Raw genomic sequence first — 17,358 nt, 5'->3', positions numbered from 1 at the left:
TCTTTGAAAAAGTTTTAGAGAACACCCTTGGAAAGTCTTAATTTATTTTTGTGAGCTAAAGCCAGCAGAGGTTTTGTGAAGGCTCAGGGCTCCTGGCGCACTGTCAGCGGCTGTGGGCGGGCAAGGGACAAGACAGCGAGCCAGGGACACCCAGCGCTCCCGCAGCCCCGGCAGCAGGACAAACGCTGGCTCCAGCGCCAAATCGGATTGTAGAACGAAAGAAAGAAAGAAAGAAAGAGCTGAAGTGCGGCAGGGCCAAAAAACCTGCGAGCAAGAACGAGCTGGCTCCCCCTGCGGAGAGCTCCGCTCGCCGCTCCCCAAAACCGCCCTTGTCGATGCAGAGAATCTCAGAACCACTTAGGCTGGAAGAAACGCCCAAGATCAGAATCCAGCCTATGACGGGTCACCACCTTTTAACCAGACCCTGGCAGCGAGTGCCACGTCCGGCGATTCCCTGAGCGCCTCCAGGGACAGCCACCCCGCCACCTCCCTCCTTCCCGGCCCTACTCCTCCGCAGCGCCCGCGCCCGCCCGGACCGCCGGTGCGCGCCGCACGCGGAAACGGGCGGGCGGACCCTAAAACCCCGAGCCCCGGGGCTGACGGGCAGGCTGGGCGTCCAATGAGCGGCGGGAGCGCCGCGGCGCGGGCCAATGGCGGGCCGGGGGCGGGGCGCGCCGGAGCCGCGGTGAGGCGCGGGCCGCGTGCGAGCAGCGCGGGGCGGCCGGGCCGGAGCTGCCGCTGCCCTGCCCCGCCATGAAGATCGAGGAGGTGAAGAGCACCTCCAAAACCCAGCGCATCGCCGCCCACAGCCATGTCAAGGGGCTGGGGCTGGACGAGAGCGGCGCCGCCAAGCCGGCGGGGGCCGGGCTGGTGGGGCAGGAGAATGCGCGGGAGGTGAGCGCGGGGCCGGGCCGGGCAGGGGCGGCTGACGGTGCCCGACCGCGGGTGGGAGCCGTGCCCGGGTTCTGTGCGGCTGCTGCGCTCTGAGGCGCCGGGGGGCGGCCGCGCTGTGCTGGCTCTGCTCCTGCTTCGCGTAGCGACGGGGACGGTCTCCCGGGTGCCGGCGTGCTCACTGGGGTGTTACAGGCAACGAAACCGAGCACAAGTCTGCGGGTTTGATGCACGTAGGGATTGGAGCATCCGCTCCTGTGCGGGCCGGATAAAGCCATCATAGAATCACAGATTGGTTTGGATTGGAAGGGACCGTAAAGATGATGTCTCGTTCCAGCCCCCTGCCGTGGGCAGAGACTCATCCCACCGGACCAAGTTGTTCAGAACCTCATCCAGCCTGGCCCTGAAAGAAGCTCTGTAGGGGATTTGTGGCTCAGGCAGCGAAGATTAATTTCTTGCTTTACTTTCAAACCTTTGTCTGTGCGTGGGACAGCGAGAGGGAAAAGCAGTCGGGGCTCACAGATTGAGTTTCGTTTTCTGTGGTTTTTAATGTGTGTCAGATAAAATGATTGTAGAAAGTATGTTTCCCGAACTTTCTTTTTGTGTGCATGACACTGAAATCTTTATTTTTTGTAAAACCTGTTATTTCTAAATACTTTAGGTAATGTTGGAACAGAAGATACTATAGCAATACTTGTGTTAACGGTATAAATGCCTATTTAACTTACAGGCATGTGGGGTTATAGTGGAGCTAATCAAAAGCAAAAAAATGGCTGGCAGAGCAGTGCTGTTGGCAGGACCTCCAGGAACTGGCAAGGTATTACTTTTCTGTTTTGTTACAAAATAAAGTATTTCCAAATCTGTTTTAATTTGTCAAAACCGTTTTAGGGTAGTGGTTACAAAGTGTTTTCATATGCCAGATTTTTTTTCAATCAATGTACTCATGTAGTTTTCTACTTGATATTTTTGCTTTTGTGGTATCATCGACACTGGGAGTACCCGTTGTTGTGTTCAGCATCTTTAATGTGAAACCACCTCTTGTAGGTTACTAAACACATCAGTAGCAAGAGCTCTGAAAAAGTTTTAGAAGTTACTTTTTTATTAAAAGCCAGAAAGGTTTTTGCTTGGTTTACTTTTTTTCCTCCATGCTATTTAGGCTTTTTGCATCTGTAGCAGGTGTCAAATTCAAGCAGCCAGTATGATGTCTTCAGGGTTTTTTAAAGCCTTTGGCCAAGGTCAACTGTGTTTGAGGAGGGTTTTTGTATGTGAGAAATATATGTCAGACAGAATAGCCATAAATTGGTAGGTGATATATAGAAGGTGATACAATGAGGAAAGTTAACTTTGTGCAAAAATAATAATTTCTTAATTCTCTTCAAAATTAATGTCTGGGTTTTGTATTTCTTTTTTCCTTTTAAAGACTGCTTTGGCTTTAGCTATTGCTCAGGAACTGGGAAGCAAAGTTCCTTTTTGTCCTATGGTTGGAAGTGAGGTCTATTCCACTGAGATCAAGAAAACAGAAGTTCTCATGGAAAATTTCCGACGTGCAATTGGTAAGTTTCAGGAAAAGAAGAATGAAGTGTTTGCATGATACTTTGCTTTTTCCCAGTCATCTGAAAAGGAAAAACTTTTCAATGGTCAAGCCATTTTCAGGTTTTCATATACTTACTTTTTTCAGTACTGATTCTAATTTAGTGAATCTTTCACACTTAGTGGAGTCAGGTTTTGTGTGTACAAAGTGTAATTTAATTTTTGTATTTTGGTTTATACTTCATCAAATTCTTTTATCTGTCAGATTCACCTCTCCATTTTGCCTATGACTGAATAAAGCTGAAAGAAAAAGCAATTTTTAATTTCTTACATTAGCAGAAATACTTGTAGACAGAAAAATACTCTTCCTATTTTTTGTTCTAGTGATTCCACCCTGGTAAATTAACACTTTTAATCAGGGGCTCACAAACAGCAGCATTAGCCTGACTTACTATTCCAGTGAGCACAGAGAAAGTTCCATGCCAACTGAATAAACATTGTAACTTAATGTCTTCCTCAGTTCTATGCTACATTTACAAGTTTGATGTAAATTGGTTTAATTTGCAACGCAATCTCAGTGACTATCTAAAATCTCTTTACACAGCTGCTGCTGACAGCTGACAAATGCAGAGAGAAGTAGCCCTGGTTTGTGTGAGGATTGGCTAAAGAGAACCCCGTTGATTTTAGTCCTGAATGTATTAACAGAAATTTTCCTGTTTCAGTACCATGTTTCCTATTTGGCTTCATCTGGCAGCAGCAGGGTGAAGAAGTCTCTCAGTTCTTCAGTGAAACAAAAGTATTCCATTGACTTTTATAAGGAAGCAACTTTCAGTAGTCTCTGGTCTTCTGGTTACCATGAAACTGGCAGGGCCTGGGGGAGGGAAGCCTCAGTAGTCTGCAAAATTTCCTTGATGTGATGAAGTTCCCTGTCAGAGGTTTAGAAACCTGAACCAGCAGGTGGAACTTAGGCCATCCATGTTGTCAGTGCTAGAGATAGCAGAGGTTTAACAGCCAGCTACATTGTTAGTTCTCTGCATTTCCTGAATGTCAATAGAGAGACTCTTCTAAACAAATATTAGTGTTAATGAAAGATGGAACTTCTTTTATTCCTTTCTGTTGAATTCCATGTCACATTTTCCTAACACAGCCTTTATTGAATATATTTATGGGTGTAAAAAAAATTCTCTAAATTATTTCAAAGGACTAGTAACCACCATTTCTTATAACTAAACACTTTCCAGTTGGGTTTTAATATCAGGTTTTAGCTTGTCTGCTTCGTAAAGAAATATTTTACAAGGGTGCATTAAAAAAAAAAAAATATTCTGTGCAGTGTAGTTGGGTCTGGGTGCAAGGGAAGCTTCAGCTCACACGTCTGTTAGTACTTGAAAGTATTCATTTAGGTTTTATTGAGGTTTGTTTGTATGTCTCCTTGGTAGCAGGTTCTGTGTACATCATCATTGCTCATATCATGCAGTTTGCTTTCAAGGGGTTTAGCCACCTGAATTTTTAAAAATTATCGGAAATCTTAACATCAACTTTTTTATTTAATGGTTGGGGTTTTTTTTTCTTGGAAACTACAGTCTGACTGGTTTGGATTACTTTATAAGAAAGTAGGAGTGACTCTGAGTTTACAGATTTTTTTTTTTATTGTTGAGAGTCTTTTAATAACAGACATAGTCTCATGGCCAAGTAGTGTTTAGGATGCATTAAAGAGGTTATAATATGTAAGAAACCTAAAAGGACAAAAGTGAGAAATGAGGAGATCAAATTGTTTTATGGGTTAAAAGAAATTTAACCTGGGTGAGATTGATCCAGTATAGATCTCATTAGCAGCTGGTGAGGATGATGATAGCAGCTAATATTAAGAGCTCAGCTGCAGTAAAAAATAACTGCTGCATTAGCCACTTTGATGCTGTAATTGTTCCTTGTGTTGCCAAACTGTATCTGCCAATGAGTCAAGCAAGCTTGTTTAGCTCCATGGAGTTCTGTTGAACCAAAGCATGAAACAGCCCACAACTGCTGCCTTGGATTTGTGTCTGATTCGGAAGTAGGAGATCTCTCTAAGAACTCTTCTGAGAATGAAGTTTGTAGTTGACACATACATGTTCATTTGAAATCAAAGGATAATCAACAGCAAGTTCAAAGCATCAATTACCTTTGTGCAGATCACGTTCATCTGTAAATATTTTCTACAGACATCTCTCTAAGAGCACATTAGTCTGGATTAGAGGAAGGCTTCTGAAGCAAATCCCTGGGTTTGTCCTCACTGACTTGGCTTTGACTTGTGTTGTGGAACAGAATGAGCACATGAATTGGATTCTTTCCAGGTGAAACGGAACTGGAAGATTCATTGCATGCTTCAGCAGCATACAAGTCATACCCCAGACACAAACAGGCTGCCAGATTTTCAGACCAGGGTAGAGCTTGTGCTGGAAGTTTAAAGCAAAATTTGTGGCAATAGCAGTTTCAGTGTGCAAATTCCCATATCGCTTCACACTCGTTGCTTACGAGCCCATGTGGTGCAGCCTTGTCTAGGTCAGCTTTTTAACTCAGAGGTTCAGTAATTTCTGTCTGGTGTTTTGGCATACCTGAAGAACATTTTTTAAAATTACTGAAATTAATTTTGTATATAATTTTTTATCTCATTTTAAGTAAGATAAAGCATACGTTTCTTTCCAAGAATTTGTCATGTTATTTACAGTTAGGCCGTTTCTCTCATTTCAGATCCTTGTCTGAATTGTCTTCCCAGTAGAGGGAGACAGACTCGTATTTGTCAGTTCTTTATAGCCTCCATCAGCAGCTCAAAATTACTGGTGAAGTGTCTGATCTATTTCAAAGCAAAATGAAAAGTTACGGAACAAGCAAAGGTTTATAAAGTCACAATACCCTCAGACTGGGCAGAATTACTTCCTTATATCTTATTACATACAGCCCATTCATTATTTTTGGTATGGCATGTGTGTCTCATAATATACTTCATGGAATTTCTTCAGATGTGGATTCTTTGAACTTCTGTGTAGTTAGAACATACATAATTGTAGTGGTGGTGGTGATAGTGGGTTTGCTTTGAAACAATCTGCCTATAAATGACTTCAGGTCTATATTATTTATCAATTTAAAATAATCTAGTTAATTACAGAAATTATTACTAGAACAGAAGGTATTCTGATGAGTGCTTGGCTGTCTGAAAAATAACAAAGTGAGGATGTAATTTTCAGCTATTTTGAAATAGTTTGAAATTTGTGTTGTAGCAGTTTCTGCTAGATTTATCTAGCTCACCTTTTGCTATTAACTGAAAAAATATTTGAAATATACATAAGCTCTTTAGTAATTTTATGATGTTCAAGCACAATACCTGTTTAATTGATTTATGTTGTATTTTTCACTCAGTTGCTAAAATATAGTTTTTTATTAAGTTACTTTTTTTCTTCTATATTTTTGTTAACTTTGCAGGGCTTTTTTGATGGTCCAAAAATTGTGAAAAACTCATATTAATGTCACTAATTTCAGAAGATGGTCTGTGTTTCTGGCTCTAGCATAGGGAGCAAATCAAGCAAATTTCCTCTTTGTGGGAGGGAAAAGAGACAGAGGTTCCTAATATTTGCTTCAAGAACTAATAATAAGGAATAGAAGAAGATAATTCCTAAAAGTTTAATAAACCACTTAGCAGGTCAGAACTTGGGCTGAGCTTTCATTCTGATGCACAGGATGGATATTCTCACTTAATATTGAAGAAGAGAATAATAGTTCATCTTTCTGTCTTTAAAAGTAAAACATTTCCATTAAATGTAAGGTACTCTAACAATATATTACATTTTGTTGACAATAAAGCAGCAGACTCATAAGTGTATACTGAAGCTATTTAAAGTAATTTCTTGCAGGGTTGAGGATTAAAGAGACCAAGGAAGTTTATGAAGGAGAAGTGACAGAACTAACTCCCTGTGAGACTGAGAATCCTATGGGGGGATATGGCAAAACCATCAGCCATGTAATTATAGGACTCAAAACTGCAAAGGGAACCAAACAGTTGAAGGTATGTGTGGTAGAGTCTCGGAGATTTCCTGAAGTATTTTGGGTTTGCAGCTTCTGTTTTTAACACTTCTTATTTCCATTTCAAGCTCTTGATCCACTCTTAACAAGTGGGGCTGCCAGGAGACTGCTTTCTTTGGCTAGACAACTTTATCCTAACTGTTTATCTGCTTTATGTAGAATATTTAGGTATTGGTGTTGTGTCCTACTAATTGAAATAGGAGATAAACCCATCATCACTTGGTTAGCAGATGCTATTTCTCTGTTTGTCAGCACTCACCTGTATGTCTTCAAGAAGTTAAAAGTGAATTTTAATAGGAAGAGATCCTGATGCAATTTTATAAATGACAAGTACCACAAAAAATGGGCTGAGTTGGCAATCTAAGCTTCATTCTGTCTCAGTCTGTGATACACTCTGACCCTGCCTATAAATTAATGTTCATGGTAATAAACATATGAGAAAGGCCTTGTTTGGTTTTGTTTTCATGATTGTCAGGAACCAAATGTTTAAAGATGGCTTGGGAAATATTGCCTGTTTAAATATAAATTGTTCTTTCTGTCACATCTTTTCTTTCTACATGGGGTGTCATGCTCTAGTGAATATTTGATAGAGAACTGGAAATTGAGCTGGTGTGCTGCCAGCTCAGGCCCACTTTCCTTTTGTTTTCTTGTCTCCATTCAATTTCCCTGTCAGACTTGGAGAGAACTAAAAGCTGTCTCTGTTTTTAAGTATCATCTTTCATTTGTTCACTCTGAAAACAAGGAAATGAAGAGCAAAAGTGAATAAACATGTACCAGGAGAAACAAAAGCATCTAATATATTCCACACTCACTCTCCCTCACAGAGCTCCACAGAGGATAAGGACTCAAGAAATCATTGATTCATATATTCAATGCTATAGCCAGATTTTTTTATAAAAGTTTTCCTAGAAAGCTGGAGAAACTACTGTTTCTTAGGTATAAATACATTGTCACATTACTCAGAGGTATGCTTTGTAGCTGGTACCATTATGTTTTTGGCACTGTCACTTCCTTTTGGGTAACAGATTTTTTTGTAAGACAGTAAGTTCTGTGCATCTTCCAGATTTATTTGCTATCCCTACTCCAAACATTACAGCTTTATAAAATCCTAGAGGGTGAGTTGCAGTTTAATTTCGTCTGATGGGAATGAGCTTCAAACTGAGTTTCTTTGCCTTGATTACCATAACAATATGGAGCTGCTTTGATCAACTGTGCTGTTTGCTTGTCTGCAGCTGGACCCCAGCATTTTTGAGAGCTTGCAGAAGGAGCGAGTGGAAACTGGTGACGTTATTTATATTGAAGCAAACAGCGGAGCTGTCAAGGTAAAAGAAAAATTCTGTACTTTTATGCAGGCGTATGTTTTTTGCAGACCTTTCCCTGCCTTTGTCAGAAGACTCTCTGATTTATTAACCTTAACTGGCATGATGTGGTTACATGGAAATTTTTAAAAAGAGCCCAGTGCTTTCCTTATCAGGAGAGAAAAGTCTTTTGCACCCAAAGGAGGTGGAGATCTGGCTCACAATTAAGGTCATCTGGCAAGGAAGCTATCACTGATGCTGTCTGGATGAGTTTTCTTTTCTGTAAGATCAAGGCATTTCTAAGGGAAGAGAGGAAGAACCAAACAACTTTAGTCATTTTCAGGCTGACATGTGCAGCATATTTAATCTTTCTTTTATCGCTCTGATATTTTCTCCACAAGATATATACATGTAGAAGGGAATACTGCATTAGTTAGCATTCTTTTCATATCTGATTCAGAAAGTGTATAGTGATACATGCTGTTTAATGGATGAGCATAATATTTTCTATCATAATAAATCACCCACCTACAAAGGAGGTTGTCCCAATCTCTGGATAATCTGCTGGATTTGTCCTTTAGCAAGAATTGCCTACAGTAAAAGAAGGGGAGAGAGGAGTAGAATATTGTTCCCACTGAAAATATCAGGTGTTTCTCAACAGAGTTTTTGAGCTTTGATCAGCAGATAGGGTATGCCTGTTGCTAAGCAGGGAGTGGGGTGTCTGAATTGTCAGCTGAAGCTTGTCAGAACTAGAATTGTGAGCTAACCATGTTATCAAATTCATGTCACTCAAGGTTTTGGCACTGAAATTAATTCTATACCTGGCTTTCTCTTTTTTGTTCCTCAGAGGCAAGGCAGGTGTGATATCTATGCTACAGAATTTGACCTTGAAGCTGAAGAGTATGTTCCCTTGCCAAAAGGTGATGTGCACAAGAAAAAGGAAATTATTCAGGATGTCACCCTGCATGACTTGGATGTGGCTAATGCTCGACCTCAGGTATCTGACTTCACAGATGAAGTCTTTACAGAAAAATTATTTCAGCTAGATTTGATGCTACCAGAATAACTGAAATGTAGGAAGTTGAGGTAGCTCACCCTCAAAGATTGCACTGTAGGAAAAGCAGTAGGTGTTACACCGGGAAGGCCAGTGTGGCTCTCCTCAGGGAGGCCCTGCCATGGAGGTTAAAGAAGTTAAAGCAGTTGCTTCCATAGGATTCATGCACCTGGTCATGGAATACTGGTCAGCATAACACTCCTAGCACTACAGAGGACAGACTGGGAATTGTAAAACAGCTTCCTCACAGGTATTTGGGATCCACCACCTTCACAGTTAATGCAAAATCTAGACCCTGCTCTCTTTCCCTACACTGCTGTGCCCCATCACTTGCAGAAAAAGAACATTGTGGACTCTTGCCTCTGACCAGAAAAAGAGATTATTGCTTTCTCTCTAGAAGGAAAGCTGCCTCCTAGTGTGAAGTAGCAGCAGCCAGACCTGTATAATTTCATTTAATGGAAGTTCTGAATGCATATTAATATATTCTCTGTGTTTATGGTTTTATTACCATGAAATGGAAACTGCAAGGACTGTGATAAAAGGTACCCTAAGTATTTTGATTGCTGTGGGTTCTGTTGTTATTCTTACTTATTTCAGAAATGTTTTATAGCCACCTGTTCACATTCTTTGTGAATTTCAGTAGAGCTCTGCATGTATTGCAGCAAAAAACCCCAGAAAAGAGAAGAATAACTCCTTGTCATGTCTTCACATAAATCCACTCTTGAGGCAATTCCATCTGTGTCGAAAGCAGAAGTCACTAACAAGTTTAAAGGCTGGAATACCTACAGTAAAGCAATACAACTCTTTAACTTACTCAATTTCAAAATAAAACTCTTCATTTACAAAAAAAAACGTTTATAAAAATCATGCTATTAAAAAGTTATATAAAATTTAGAATAATTCTTCCTCTGTTGACAGGCTGAACACCTACTGTGCATGCATGCAATCCAAGTCTCTGTGTTCCCCGACAATTTAATTCCTTAAGAGTTCCTCTGTGACAGTTTTTTCAAGAGAGGATAGCTCATTTTGTTTTTTTATGCTCTCCAAATGAGCAAGGATGAGGGGATAGCTAGGTGGTTATGTTTAAACTACTCCTGTGGTGAGGTGACCTAAACTTTGACAGATTATCAAAGACTGCTGCTATAAAGTATTAAGTTAACTCTAAGAAACAACTTCTTTAACCAGTCCCTGATCAATAGAATTCCCAAGGTGTGTGCATACTACATGACCTCAAAGCTGATCTGTCACTTTCTTTTCCTAGGGAGGACAAGACATCCTTTCTATGATGGGACAGTTGATGAAACCTAAGAAAACTGAAATTACTGGTACGAAACCTGTATGGCATTTTGAGATTATATAACCTACGTGTTTTCCAGTTAGAAAAGGATTAAAAATAGAGTTACTATATTTAAATTAATGCCTACATAATACATATTCATAAATACTCAGTGTTCCAGAAGCAGTGATACAGTTGCTAGAATTGCAATGGCGGGAGACAGTACAAGTTACTGATTCATGCATGTAGTGGTAAAATGTGTCCAGAGCTCTGTGCCCATCTTCCTGGGGAGAGGTCAGAATGGCTGTGCCTATCTTACTACATTCCTGCCACAGTGTGAGGTTCAGGCTTTCAAAGAGCCAAACTGAATACAGCAGTAATAAAGAAATTCTATAAAGTGATGTAGCAATCATACTGAATTTTGGTGGAGAAGAAGAATGGCACCTCTCTAGCAACTGTCTAAGGACATGATACTCCACATACACTGCTGCTCTTCCCACCTGCAGGTCTTTGGAGAAAACAGTATCTACAGACAGATCTGCTCTCCTTTTTGCTGTGAAAGAAATTATGTTTCACTAAGTTACTATCTAAATTTAAATCAAAAGCTGTTTGAATACCTAACTGAATGGTCATTTTTTGAAGTATTTTTTTCTGTTCCAGAGGTTGCTTTGCTTATTCTAATACCAATATATTGATGTAACATCTGGCATAGCTTTGAGAGCAATAGGTTCACAGAAACTTATATAGCCTTTTTTTTTTTTTTTTTTGTTAAATACAACTTCTTTGCTGAAATAGAGTAGCAAGATTTCATTCTTTCAGTGATGTTCTTTTCACCCATGCTTGGAAACTTCAGTAAGTTTTGTGTTTAAAATGAGGTTTGATTTGACTTCTCCACCCCTACCAAACTCCACAAACCTACAACAATCAATTGTTCACGTGTGAGTATTTCAGTTAGAAATACTTGGTTGCACAGATATCTCTCCAACACAGTTTGCAAATGTCACAAAACTTTAGAGTCACAGGTATTTTCCTTGTGGCAGTAAGATACCAAACCATGGAAAAATTCAAGAAGAATATTCCTTGCTTCAATACTTACTCTCTGACCTATAGTTGACTAGCAGAATAACCAACAGTTTCTTTTTGTTCTCAGATAAACTTCGAGGAGAGATAAATAAGGTGGTGAACAAATACATTGATCAAGGCATTGCAGAGCTGGTGCCAGGTGTGCTCTTTGTGGATGAGGTTCACATGCTGGATATTGAGTGTTTCACATACCTGCACCGAGCACTGGAATCTTCTATTTCCCCCATTGTCATCTTTGCTTCCAACCGAGGAAACTGCATTATCAGGTATGATGTCTAAGCTTGAATTTGCCAGTTTGTATTGTTCCAAAAACCTTGGAATTACTTGCATCAGTAGAGTTACAATCTTTGAAGTCTTTTGTCTCTGACACATGTGATAATCCTCTGCATGAGTTGCAAGCTGCACTGGTGCTGGAGAACTGCTTAAGAGCTTCATGATGGGACAAGCACTTAACACCAGGCTGACTGGAATTCCTCCTTTCCTCCAGCACATCTCTCCTCTATCAGTCTCTGAATTGTTTCACTCCTGGGTGATCTGTGACAGTTACCATTCTCATTGTATACGTCAATACATCTATTACCTGCACATTAGGGACATCAAAAGCACCTGAGCTACTAACCTCTAATACCATTGTTTCTTGCTTCTGGATTATTTTGCTGCTTGCTATCCCAATTTCATCAGACTTCAGCTTCTTGTTCATACTGGTAAAGTGTGTCACAGTTCAGCCTCTCCCTTTCCCTGTTATGTTGGTCTGGCGTTCTGTGATTCTTCAATCTTTTCAACCAACTTGTTTCTCATTTCCACCTCACTTTGATATTTTGCACCCACAAAATGCATTCTTTGCATGTTCAGTAAAAGTTCTGTCCTCTTTCAGAGTCTTCTGTAAGTTCTACTAGTTTGTGGTCTAGGTCTAATTATGTCTAAACAAGCTGTCATTAACAATGATTGCTGCTCTTTGAATTGATTTAATTCAGCTGTATAACCAGCTTTTCCTTTCCCTCACAGTGGCTCATCTGGTATTAATCTTTCTCTATTTGCATTGCTTAGAAGTGAGAATGATAAGCCCTCCAAAAATGTTTAAGATGGACATTACTGCACTCTCTTTGCAAAGATATAAAAAAGCTGTCTTGTAAAAGTAAAGGAAGTAGACCTCTGTCAGCATGGATTCACTGAAAAAAAAAAGCTGTGATTTTAGAAAGTAGATTTTCCATACAGTAGTGACATCTCATACTGGAGATCCACGGCCAGAGCTGCAGCTACCTAAATACCAGCACTTCACTGGTTTTACTACCATCTGTGTAATTTTCATAAATTAAATCTGGGTATCTTTTCACAGTAAATTACAGAGGTCTTGGGAAGCCAAGAGTGCATGTGTCTGCAGGCTTTGCTGTTGTGTGTTGTATGTCAAACAAATAAAATGCTTGGGGATCTAGATCCTGCCTCTACCCTTCATAGAGAGACCTAAACCTCTCAGTTTGCTGGATTACAGGCAGGGAATGTAAACCACTGAAGGGACTGGGGAATGAATGGCTTGCTCAGCAACAGGGGATATTCTCCAAATGGATAACAGTATATATAATTTCTGCTGATACTGCTAAACAACTTAGTAAGAATGATTTGTTCCTTGCTGGAGGATACCTTAGAACATTAGATAAGGCTGTATTGTGAGATACAATACAAGAAAGCACCTCTCACTATATTTGAGAGGCATGTTTAAGAGCTCCAGCAATAGTGTTTGTTTCCCTGGGGCTGTCTGGAATGAACCTTAGACCAGAATGTTACTTCTCTGACCCAGGGGGTGTGTGTCTCTGTGGACACACATTTGTAAACTAGTCTAGTCACTCTTTACTGATGTTACCCAAATCAATGTACTGAGCTCACAGGAGTGTCTGTTTTCTTTCTGTTTGGTTTCTCTTCTAGAGGCACAGAGGATATTGTGTCTCCTCATGGAATACCACTGGACCTGCTGGATCGAGTCATGATTATCCGAACCATGCTCTATACTCCCCAAGAAATGAAGCAGGTACACACAGGATTTTAAAGAGCTTGTTACAAGTCGCCAAAGTTGTGCACAGCTTCTGCCTAGTCTGTTACTGTAGAGATCTTTGACTCTGTGGTCACCAGGGCTTGTGCCAGAAAACTTCCTGCTTGTTAAAAGCCTGCTTCTCTAGGAGTTAATACAGTGAGCTGGTTAAAACTGTGCACACAACTTCTCTGACTCCCAGCCACTGAGAATTTGCTAGGCACAGGTGGAGCTGAAAGTGGCACCTCGCTTGCAGGAAGGGATGAATTATTAGCTGAAGCAATCTCTTGCACAGATGTGCTTTCCAGCAGGTAGTGCTTTTTCAGTTGATATAAGATGAAGTGTCACATGATGGGATTTTCTGTCCCAGACCTCAGGCTTTTCCCTGACATGAGAGGAATAGAGGAATACAACCTTATGTGCTGCATTTTTGCCTTTGTGTCCTGTATTTTAGCTTTAACCTACTGGGGCTGTCTCCTGAAATGGGGAGAATTTTTATGCTCCTAGTTAAGTTTGGAAATGTAAGCAGAGAAAGCATTGCAGAGATATCCTTCCAAATGCCTGGAAGTTTTCCTGTGGGGCAATCACAGTGTATTGTATATTGATTATAATGTTTGATGCCATTATGATGCATTGTGTCAAAGATCCCTCCTCATTAGCCTCTCAGTGCTGGGAAGTGACACAATGCAGAAGACATTAGGGTTTGCCATGTCAATTCTTTGTATTTAAGAGATAGTGTCAGTGGAGGAGAGTGTTATGCCAGATAATGGTCTCCTGCTGCTGGAAAAGTGCCAAGGTGACATGGATGCATTTATGGAACAGAGGCAAAGCTTCATTTCACTTGGTTTGAGGAGCTTTTCATGGATGATGTCCTGAGCTGTTCTCAGGATGATTTTTTTGGTACCTAAAGGATACCTTGAAGCATTAGTGGTGTACATTGCAGTAGAAGCAGCCCAGTGATTTAACACTACACTTAGGTTTAGTCTGCAAAACAAATATTAATGTGTGACTTTTACTCAACCTGGGGGTATTAAAGACTATTGGATTTCCCTGTAGTGTAAGTGAATTCTGTGTAGTTAGTGCTGTATTACCATGAAGGTAAGAAATTTTCTCAGTGCTGATGTTCAGAAGAGCTGGATAAGTGCTGGGATTTCCACCCTCCCCAGGGCTGAAGGAAAGGAAGTGTTCACAGTAGCATTGAGTTCAGACATTTGGAATCATGTTCCCACAGTCAGATAATCTCATCCTCCCTTAAATTAAGGCTTTGGAATGGCAGCTTCTCATGGGAGAAGAGGAGGAGCTATTACACTTAACTTCAGCTTCTAACTAAATATGGTTGGGGTGGGGGTAAAAACAAGGCATAAGTATAATCTCAATTCTTGCTCTCATTTGTCTTTTGTAAGAAGTTTCTGCTGCTGAGTCTGTGTGATAGTCTTTGCCTTCACAATTGACTCTTTTATCAGCGCAGAATCTGGTCATATTGTACTGGAAGTCTGTTCATAGCCAGTTCCAAATATTTTTTTTTGTGCGTGTTGATAAAGTAGAAATCCATTGTGAAGTGCTGCTCTGAGACAAGGCACAGTAACCTTAGTGCAACCAGAATAGGTAAAAAATTCACTTTTATGCTTATTCTAGTCAGGTGGTGTTGTAATCAAACTTTTTTGCATATGTGTCTCCTGTTGGATATTAAAGGTTATAACTGAGATGTTTTAATGTTCCTAGTGTATTTCACCTGATAAACACTTGTTTTCCTATTCCATAGTAAATGCATATGTGGTAGATTAATGGCTTGGGCTCTAGTCCTTGGGTAATGTTCCACCAGGTTACTAGATAAGAAGTTATTCTAAAAAACATTGTTAAAGATGTGGTATTCAAAACCTTGTTTTTAGCAGAGGAAGAACAAAGTAGCAGTGTTTGAATGAAGGGAAGGGGATGTCTAGGTGATCTACAGGTAAAAAAGTCTTCAACCTGAAACTGCAATTGGCAGCAGCATTGCCAATATTCAGTGCACATATCTTAGCACCAACTTTCTGCCATTTCAAGCCCTTCTCTTACTCTGCTCCCTGAACGCATTTTTATAGCTTTAATTTAAACGAGTGCTGCTTGATATCTTGTTTACAAAGCTGCCAAAGTGAAAAATACCTGTATTATATGAGGCTTGCAGTTCCAGAGTTATCTCTGCACTACAACACAACATCATTATCCAGTCTGCCCCTTATCACTCAGCTGGTAATACAGACTACCGAGAGACTTGTGCCACTTTTGTTACAGCTTTATATGCTCAGGCTTATTGGTGATATCTTCCTCTCCAACTTTGTAAAGATCTTCAAACTGGTACAAGCCTGAGACTGTTACTGAAAGATTAGATTCTTCTTAGTGATTTTTTTTTTCTTCTTGAAGGAATAGGTGAATCATAGAAAGTAACTTTTTGATTTATTTTACTATCTTCTTGTCAATTGAATAAAAAGTGTGTTGAGAGCTGCTAAGGAAAGGGTGTAGCTTTCTGTAGGGCTTTTTGGAGGGCTCTGCTGTATCTGCAGTGATACACTGCAGAATTCAGTAACTGGTGTAGCTATCCAGAAACCTCCAGCTGCCACTAACTTCTAACATACATTTTCCATTTTCTTATATAAGTTTTCACATTCTGCTTCTTATTAGTAGATAGGCTTTGCTAAGTGTGCAGAGTTACCATGAAGGGTTAGCAGTCCAGATGTGTTACTTTACCTTCCTTGTGTGATAACAGTTTTTTAACAATATATTTGCCTGTTCAAAGACTTAGAATTCTACAAATTCTGGTTTAGTGATAAGTTACATAAGGGTAACTCTCCACACCATCTTGTCTTGTAGCATGTCTCATCTCTAAGCTGATAGTTTACAGATACCAAGTTAAGTAATTTAGCATGTTAATTGTTTGGGCACATACCTCACTCTTCCCAACAGATCACAAAACTTCGTGCTCAGACAGAAGGGATTAATATCAGTGAAGAAGCTCTAAACCACTTAGGGGAAATTGGTACCAAGACAACCCTGAGGTAAGTTGGGCAGTTTTCTATTCAGCATGACTGGGTCTAAAGCCACTGTAGGATAACTCACTGTGGGAAGCAGACAAAGCTCTCCTTTACAATGTCATGGTCTGTTAACAATTGTTAAAAAGAGTGGTAATGCTTCTCTTTTCTTCTTTAAAGAATGAATGTGCTGGAGTGCTTGCTGACTTTCTCATACTGCTGGTAGAGCTGTGTTTCCTAGCAAATGTCCCACCTCTCTGTATCATCAGTTCCCTGGGATGTGCTGAATTGTAATTACTCGTCTGCCTCTGTTTGATCACAGGTATGCTGTGCAGTTGCTGACCCCAGCTAACCTGCTTGCCAAGATTAATGGGAAAGACAGCATTGAGAAAGAGCATATTGAAGAAATAAATGAACTTTTCTATGATGCTAAATCCTCAGCAAAAATCTTGGCTGATCAACAGGAGAAGTACATGAAATGAGAAGCTTATCATGTTCCATGCTTTGAAGTAGCTTTAACCCTTAGCCAGGGCTGGCTTAGTTATTGAATGAGAAATGTTAATGGTTTGTCTCTTTTGGGACTGAAGAATATTTAAATGTTGGACTGCTTTGTCAGGCCAGAATTAACTGTCGACTGTTCCTGTTTATTATCAACAATAAGATGCTCCATGGTTTGTGTGTAACATCTTAGTCTCCCTTTTATCAATATATGTGACATAAGTAGCTCTTGGCCCATCAGTTTTGTTTTTAGATTTCATTATAGAAGAGCTCCAACTGAAGCTGATGCTTAAGAACAGTCTATTTTCTTTATGAATCCTGTTTTAAAATAGTTTCCTTTTACAGATGATAATGTTTTGGTTTTGAATCAAAGTTTGTCTGAAGTGCTTTATAATAAAACATGTCAAGAATATTAGAAGTGCATGTGTGTTCACTATGGGTGTTGACCTAAGAAACGGTCAAAATAAATTGGAATTAAAGCCAAATACGAGTGAAATGGATCTGCAACATTAAAATAGATTGCAGCAAAGATAGAGTGATTGGGACCTTTTGGAAATGTTTACTTCTTTGTAGGCTTTGGGTTTCATTTTCTGAAGACTTCCTTAGAGAGTGCAGAAATGCATAGTGATTGTCTTAGCTCTATTTAAAGC

The 17,358-nt window shown here is 40.1% G+C and overlaps 1 protein-coding gene across 3 annotated transcripts; it reads left to right on the top strand.

Moving 5' to 3' along the window:
* The first annotated feature begins 676 nt into the window (after positions 1–676).
* Positions 677–17,120, top strand: RUVBL1 (RuvB like AAA ATPase 1). Of its 3 annotated transcripts, none has more exons than XM_021532182.3 (11): positions 677–894; positions 1,622–1,708; positions 2,312–2,444; positions 6,303–6,454; positions 7,704–7,793; positions 8,617–8,766; positions 10,085–10,148; positions 11,250–11,448; positions 13,103–13,205; positions 16,146–16,237; positions 16,533–17,120. In XM_021532182.3, exons 1-11 carry the CDS (start codon positions 754–756, stop codon positions 16,690–16,692), a joined length of 1,371 nt encoding a protein of 456 aa, XP_021387857.1. In that variant the 5' UTR covers positions 677–753; the 3' UTR covers positions 16,693–17,120. The 3 variants fall into 3 exon arrangements, with proteins under 3 accessions (XP_021387857.1, XP_085446643.1, XP_085446642.1); XM_085590517.1 differs by lacking the exon at positions 677–894 and adding an exon at positions 902–1,328; XM_085590516.1 differs by lacking the exon at positions 677–894 and adding an exon at positions 1,063–1,308.
* The last annotated feature ends 238 nt before the right edge of the window (positions 17,121–17,358 follow it).

Source organism: Lonchura striata, chromosome 12 (assembly GCF_050655825.1).
Source record: "Lonchura striata isolate lonStrDom1 chromosome 12, ASM5065582v1, whole genome shotgun sequence".
NCBI lineage: Eukaryota > Metazoa > Chordata > Aves > Passeriformes > Estrildidae > Lonchura > Lonchura striata.
The sequence above is the reverse complement of the archived record's forward strand: the minus strand, read 5'-3'. Positions and strand labels throughout refer to the sequence as shown.

Excerpts from the sequence above, each read along its gene's own strand:
- RUVBL1 (XM_021532182.3), top strand. The coding sequence starts at position 754 with ATGAAGATCGAGGAGGTGAAGAGCACCTCCAAAACCCAGCGCATCGCC. Across the intron at positions 10,149-11,249 it reads TAAGAAAACTGAAATTACTG|ATAAACTTCGAGGAGAGATA; the intron begins GTACGAAACCTG and ends TTTTGTTCTCAG. Across the intron at positions 13,206-16,145 it reads CTCCCCAAGAAATGAAGCAG|ATCACAAAACTTCGTGCTCA; the intron begins GTACACACAGGA and ends TCTTCCCAACAG.